General features: G+C 29.5%; 1 protein-coding gene across 2 annotated transcripts; it reads left to right on the forward strand.

Moving 5' to 3' along the window:
• Nucleotides 1-404: 404 nt before the first annotated feature.
• Nucleotides 405-7,116, forward strand: LOC132715200 (uncharacterized). 2 transcript variants are annotated; one of them, XM_060698189.1, is made up of 6 exons: nucleotides 405-702; nucleotides 1,017-1,104; nucleotides 1,430-1,557; nucleotides 3,011-3,095; nucleotides 5,656-5,723; nucleotides 6,354-7,116. In XM_060698189.1, the coding sequence occupies exons 1-6, from the start codon at nucleotides 512-514 to the stop codon at nucleotides 6,592-6,594; spliced, it is 801 nt and encodes a 266-aa protein (XP_060554172.1). In that variant the 5' UTR covers nucleotides 405-511; the 3' UTR covers nucleotides 6,595-7,116. The 2 variants fall into 2 exon arrangements, with proteins under 2 accessions (XP_060554172.1, XP_060554170.1); XM_060698187.1 differs by having other exon boundaries at nucleotides 3,008-3,095; nucleotides 6,354-7,001.
• Nucleotides 7,117-7,913: the final 797 nt, after the last annotated feature.

Genomic DNA, 7,913 nt, shown 5'->3' on the forward strand with positions numbered 1-7,913 from the left:
CAATGACATAGTTCTTTTACAAACTGAGTATTATTGTAAATAAATTAAAACTGAAATCAAATGTTATAAAACTTGTTTGTCTATCTGTTTTTATGCAATTCAGTGTAACATTCCATATACAGGTGAATAAATAAATAATAACATTAATTTATAACATCTTGTACTGAATCAATTGTGTTTATAGTTCCCTTACTCGATGGTTTAATTGATACATTTGAAGTATTATATTATTATGTATTATGCTGATACCTTATTTATCATGCCTAAGTATGTGTTATCTCTATAAAACTCACTATAAACGTAAACGTATCACAGTTTTATAGCAACTCGAATATTTCGAACACTTGTAGTATAATTTTAAATGCCAAGTGCACTAATTAGATAAGAAAAAAAATAATATTAGAACTACTTTGGTTAATGTCGTAATATAACTAGAGTTTTGATAATATTTGATAATATTGTACTTTTTTATAAATATTAAGGATTGCTTAGTTCAACATTAATAAGGATTATGAGAAATCACGGACCAATTTGTAACTGGCAAGTTGTAGCGAAGTTTATTGTAGTTTTCTTTACACTAACCTCTCAATTGATATACGTTGAAAGTGTGGGGTGTGAGCAAGAAGGTGTGTGCGCATGTGTTTTTGAAAATGGAAGCAGAATTGACCTGTCTGAACTTGGCAGTAATACAGGAGTACCTTTGTAAGTTGCAATTTATTCACTTGATAAAATAGAGAGTAAAATAAATGAAAGAGATAATATTTAAAGTCACAATTAAGCTAATATTTTTCAAAACGTTTTTTCTTTGTTTTGTTTTGTTTTAAGTATAATAATTTATTTATTTATTCATTCATTTATTTGGTCATAAGCTAATTACATAAAGTTTAAGAAATATAACGATCTAATTATACATGATGTACATAATTTCTGTTGCCTTCTGTTGAAATAATAACATTGCTAAGCTTTGATTCGCAAATAAATAAGCGAGCTCTTGCTATTTTTATACCTTTTACCAGAATGAAGGATTTAAAAGGAGATGGAGACTACATGTACTCATTCAACCCGTGCTTTCCGTTTAACGAGGGAACTTGTCTTAATGTAGCTGTATGTATTTTCGTTTAAAAAAGGTTTTTGAAATTTACTTACTTTGATTACAAATATTGTGGTCCACTCCATCTTATGATAACATTTGGTTGAAGAAACAGTTTAAATGTATACTGTCACAAATTCAGTTTGAAGTTCTGTGTATAATGATTTTAATTTAATATTTTGTAGGAAGTAAAGATGCTTCTTTGTTTGTATCATTATATATTATTGGGTATATAAACATGTATAAAAAAGACTATCGCAAACCTTTAAACATTAACCTCATCTACGAACTATAGACATAGACTGGCAAGAAATATATAACTTTTGAATACTTTTTCAGGGTTGTCAAACTAGCGATTTTGATTTGTTTTACGCGATTGGAGATGCCAGCAGCGGTCTTCTGACGTTTAACATTTCGTCTGGTTATTTAGTGGGTAGATATACCAGTACTGATGAGCTTGGAGATAGGTATTGGTTTTATTGTTTCTCACGTACACGTTTTGCTATATAGCCTAATGTGATGTGATATACCAGCACTGATGAGCTTGGAGCAAGGTATATGTTTTTATCACATACCCGTGCAGATTTTGCGACTCCGTCAAAATAAAAACGGCCGTGCTTATATTTTACGTGACTTTATTTGCGTAATACCAATAAAGTGTATGGACGTGCTAAATGTTAGCGTTACACTGTAGGCGCATCAATGAAAAATAATTCTTATTCACTTCAAACAGTCTTTATTTTGGATATGTGATAAATATAATATAATATTCATGCAAGTTCATTTCTGAATTAATTGAAATTGTTGAATTAAATAACATTTTGCTCGCAAGAGGCGCGTATAGCATTATTTTTTTAACTCGTTAATAAATTCTGTATTGAGCTTACACACGTATTAATTATTCCTCATGTACAGACTCAATCAAACCGAGTCATACGATATGCCATACAGAAGAGCTTGGAGTAACGTATATGTTTGATTATGCCTCACGTAAACTGTTTACTATATAACCGTCACATGGTGTTATTTCGATTTATTACATGCTTTTCGGTGGTTTATAGAAATATATCAGTTATATAAAACTGGTAATTTCACTGTTTGAAACAGTGAAATTACCATTTTGATAATTTCACTGTTTTGAATTTAAGCCCCTAACGTTGTTTCAGTGAAATACCAGCGTACACTGTACTGGGTACCAACTTAATGACGTGACGTCGTAAATGACGTCACGTTGTATTATTATTTGGCGCACTTTTCATTCAGTATTAGGTTTAATGTCTTTTTAAAACGTTTCTTTGCATGAAATAAAAAGAAAATTTGTTTAGTTTAGTGTAAGATCGAAATATTTTTCACCTTGTGAACACCAAAAGTTCATATTTCACTCGTGGCTGCGCCACTCGTGAAATATACCTTTTGGTGCTCACTCGGTGAAATATATTCCGATCTTACACTGAACTAAACAAATATCCTCTATCTATTATTCTGGAAATGAATATTAACCGGTCAATTATTCTTTGCAATATTTCCCAGTGACGAGTAATCCATATCGACGTACGAAAATGTTATGTTCTTGTTTTCTCCCCTGATAAAAAGGCGACGGTGAATGGAGTAATAATAGTGAAAAATGACATTAAAATGTTGGTTAGGTATAATAACTCATTCATTCTCTCTAAGGGTGTTTTTCAGTTCTCGGGTTGCTGATGTGCACTATCTTAACGTGTCTTCGAAATATCCTTAACATTTGAACCTCCTTGCCTCTAAAGAGACCAAAATATCACCGTTGTTGGTCTAAGTGAAAAAGAATTTAGTACATGTAGTAATTTATCAATATGCAATAAACATATTTATGTCAAAGCTTGTCAATTTGATTGAACTTGTCCATAAGAAATTGCAATAATTAGTAACAATATTCTTCAGCAGAACTTCATATGTCTCCTTCATATGTGACGCAACAGCAGAAACACCAAAGTTAGAGGCTTTTGGCGAAACATCACTACGCACTTATGTATGTCATTTTTAGCTCGACTTTTTTTTTTTTTTTTGAAAAAAAAAGTAGAGGTATTGTTATAGTCAGGTCGGCGTTGCCGTTGCCGTTGCCGTCCGAAAACTTGTACCTGGATCATAACTTTTTTATTTCTTGGTGTATTGTCTTCATACTTGGCCACAACAACCCTTGGGACAAGACCTTTCAGTAGACCACACTAACCTTGACCTTCATCCATAAATGACCTTGACCTTCAAGGTTAAAAGTCCAATTTTTGCTTGTTCATGCTGTTATTGGCTGTTACTTTGTTATTTTTGAATGGATTGTCTTCAAACTTGAACATAATAATCTTCAAGGATATCCCTTAAAAATAACCAGTCAGACCTTGACATTCACTCATCAATGACCTTGACTTTGAAGGTCAAATTATTGAAATTTTCATTTTTTTGGCTATTATTGGCTGTAACTTTGTTATTTTTGAATGGATTGTCTTCAAACTTGAACATAATAATCTTCAAAGATAACTGTTAAAAATATACTGAAAGACCTTGACCTTCACTCATTAATGACATTGCCTTTGAAGGTCAAATTATTGAAATTTTCATTGTTTTGGCAGTAACTGACTGTAACTTTGCTATTTTTGAAGGGATAAACTTCATATTATAACAGAACATTCTTAAGGACCAGACCTTGTTGTTTATCAAACCCAAATTTGCTTGGGCTCTTTAATGACCTTGACCTTGAAGGTTATATTACTGAATTTTCTCAGATTGTGCATTTATTGGTGTGTGTGTATGTATAGTATATGTATTATATATAAATATATATATAAATGTGTGTGTGTATATATATATATATATCAAATATATATATATATCAAATATATATATATATATATATATATATATATATATATATATATATACATATACATATATATACATGTATATAATTGCGTCATGTTTTTCTATTTTTAGAAATTGCGTCATTTTTTCTATTTTTAGAAATTGCGTCATTGTTGCTATTTTTAGAATTTGCGTCATTTTTTTCTATTTTTAGAAATTGCGTCATTGTTGCTATTTTTAGAAATTGCGTCATTTTTTTCTATTTTTAGAAATTTCGTCATTTTTGTTCTATTTTTAGAAATTGCGTCATTGTTTCTATTTTTAGAAATTGCGTCATTTTTTTCTATTTTTAGAAATTGCGTCATGTTTTTCTATTTTTAGAAATTGCGTCATTTTTTTCTATTTTTAGAAATTGCATCATGTTTTTCTATTTTTAGAAATTGTGTCATTTTTTTCTATTTTTAGAAATTGCGTCATGTTTTTCTATTTTTAGAAATTGCGTCATGTTTTTCTATTTTTAGAAATTGCGTCATTTTTTTCTATTTTTAGAAATTGCTTCATTTTTTTTCTATTTTTAGAATTTGCGTCATTTTTTCCTATTTTTAGAAATTGCGTCATTTTTTCCTATTTTTAGAAATTGTGTCATTGTTGCTATTTTTAGAAATTGCGTCATTTTTGTTCTATTTTTAGAAATTGCGTCATTGTTGCTATTTTTAGTAATTGCGTCATTTTTTTTATTTTTAGAAATTGCGTCATTGTTTTTATTTTTAGAAATTGCGTCATTTTTTTCTATTTTTAGAAATTGCGTCATTTTTTTCTATTTTTAGAAATTGCATCATGTTTTTCTATTTTTAGAAATTGTGTCATTTTTTTCTATTTTTAGAAATTGCGTCATGTTTTTCTATTTTTAGAAATTGCGTCATGTTTTTCTATTTTTAGAAATTGCGTCATTTTTTTCTATTTTTAGAAATTGCTTCATTTTTTTTCTATTTTTAGTATTTGCGTCATTTTTTCCTATTTTTAGAAATTGCGTCATTTTTTCCTATTTTTAGAAATTGTGTCATTGTTGCTATTTTTAGAAATTGCGTCATTTTTGTTCTATTTTTAGAAATTGCGTCATTGTTGCTATTTTTAGTAATTGCGTCATTTTTTTTATTTTTAGAAATTGCGTCATTGTTTTTATTTTTAGAAATTGCGTCATTTTTTTCTATTTTTAGAAATTGCTTCATTGTTTCTATTTTTAGAAATTGCGTCATTTTTTTCTATTTTTAGAAATTGCATCATTTTTTCTATTTTTAGAAATTGCGTCATTGTTGCTATTTTTAGAAATATGCTTAAAGTTTCTATTCTCAAGACAGACCAACTAAATTTATAAAAAGGAAACATCAATATATGTTCAAACCTTTCTATGTTTGCGTTTAGAAAAAGTAAAAAGTCGAGCGTTGCCCCCGCCCGGCGGTGGCTCTTGTTGTATCCAGAACTAACTATGCATATAACGACTGTTTGTGTATGAAAGTATTTCAAATATATTTCAATTGAATCCATATAACTCGTTTTCATCATGTTGGTGAACAATATTAAAAATATTGAAATAAATAAAGACGTAAAACAGGTAAATAAAATGTAATATGAAAATAGTTCATAAATAAACATGCATCTAATTATGTTTACGTAAATTTGTGTCTACTTGTTTCAGATTTTTATGTATACAGTATATATTTTGGAATTAATTTCAGACATTTGCAATTACATCAAAGCATGCCTGTGTAGTGCATAAACCTACACCTCCGAAACCAACTAAAAGGTATGTCCATCTATAAAATATTCAAAAGTTTTTTTTTAATAGTTTAAAAAAAGAATTCTCAAAAAAGCAGACTGTAAGGCTTTTTCATTATACCACATGTACAAACTCAATCAAACCGAGGCTGCAATTTTCGTGTTAATTTGATGTTTTTAATGCTTTCGAGGGATCACTGTTTTTTGGATATTTATTTATCACAACAGGTGTCATGTGCTGTATGGCAGCCGTAAAAAGTTGCCCCATACTTACCTTTATTGATGATATATCTTTCTGGTTATAAAAATATAACTGACATAAATTAATCAAGGCATATATGTATTCCACCAAGTTGTAGATAGGAATAAGAGTAAAAGAATTTATTGTATGATATATTACGTGCTTCTTAAGTATGCATACTTAAAACATTTTGTCAGGAATATTTCGGATTTTTATTCTTGCAGATTTATTTGAAAAGAATTTTAGTGCATATGAATCCTAATAATCAATGTGAAAATGCTTGTTTTGCAGCATTAGTAAAATATGTGTTTTCTTTAAAATGATTTTTTTCGAGTACGTGAATAAAAATGAATGATATGACATGGATTATGTACATGAAGATTGTTTCTGTTTTCTATGATATTATATGTTTAACAGCTGTCATACAAACTACGGAGATTTTATCAAAAGATGTGAAATTGAGTACGATGGTCATGAGGAACCCGTGAAAGTTTTATTCATCCGAAACTGGAATGGCATATGTAAATTCCCATCAAGCCAGGACATTGCTGTAACAATCTACTCGGAGAGTTCGACTTGTGCTGGCGTTGCCAATAGATGTCATCCTGCTCAGCAGTTCTCAGTCAATGGTGAATTTTGCAAGGAAATTTATTACTAAAACAGTTGAATTTTTCAAAGCATAATATATACAACTGAAAATAAGTTAAGCACACCCGGCATTTTTCCTCAATCTTGACATGACCACAACTGAAATTTTAAAATTTTATTTGGGCAATGGACCGAACAACCTATAATCAACCTGCAACAACTAGAACAAGCTCTGCACCAAGAATGATAAAAAAATATCTCGAAATCGCAATATACCCCTTATTGGTTGTATGAGAAGGGTTGAGGCTATCATCCGGGCAAGTGGCGTTTACACACATTATTGTTATTAAAACCTTGGCTTCATAATTACTTGTTAGGTTACATAACCGTCAACATTTATCAAATATATCAGCCAGTAAATATTCTGTAAACGCTCCAACACCATATGTATAAACACTTAGTTTACATTTTTTAAATATTAAATTTCCGGTGTATGCTTAACTTATTTCCAGGTGTATATATATGTAGGGAATAATAGTTGTAAAACATTGTTTATCAAAGATTTTATAATATGAATACATTTCGATTTGAATTTGAAACATTACAAATTAGCTAGTGTGTGTGTGTGTGTGTGTGTGTGTGTGTGTGTGTGTGTGTGTGTGTGTGTGTGTGTGTCCGTGTCTGTGTGTGTGTTTTTGTCGGTGGTGTTGTTGCTGTTTTTTCCTCTCTATATTGTTCTTTTCTTTTTGTTGTTGATGTATAATTTTGTCTTTGTTGTTGTTACTTTTTTAAAAAGGCACAAAACACATATACAATGTACCAGCACAGAACAGAAATTTTATTTCGTAATGTATACAATACAGTATCTTGTTACATTACACATGTCAAATATCATTAATAGATAAACATGTGATATAATTCAAAAATGTACAGTATATTGGAGAATGAACGTATATTGCTGCAGAAAAAAAAGATTTAAATAGAATTAATATATATCAGAATAATCTCATTTTAATACTGACATTACCAGCGAAATCTAAACGTACACAATATCTATGAAAAAAAAACATTTAAACATTTCATTTATGTATAACCGAAGTTTATCAACATACCCTTTCTTTTACTATTTGCAAAATACATAAATTTACATCAATTCAATAATACAGACTTTTAACATGACTGACGTAATTCAATAAATTTAAACGTACTAGGCTTTTTATAATAATATCGTTTAATGAATTTAGTGCGTCTTTTCTAGTACAGCATAAAATGAAATTCGTCTTCAATATCTTGCGTATTACAAAGTTAGCATATGCGCTCATGTCGTTCAAGTCTGTTTCTACCATACTATCAGATTCTATTCTTAAATTCTGCGCAATTATTCTGAGA

This window comes from Ruditapes philippinarum, unplaced genomic scaffold, assembly GCF_026571515.1.
Source record: "Ruditapes philippinarum isolate M1 unplaced genomic scaffold, ASM2657151v2 ctg3329_1_1_1_1, whole genome shotgun sequence".
Classification (NCBI taxonomy): domain Eukaryota; kingdom Metazoa; phylum Mollusca; class Bivalvia; order Venerida; family Veneridae; genus Ruditapes; species Ruditapes philippinarum.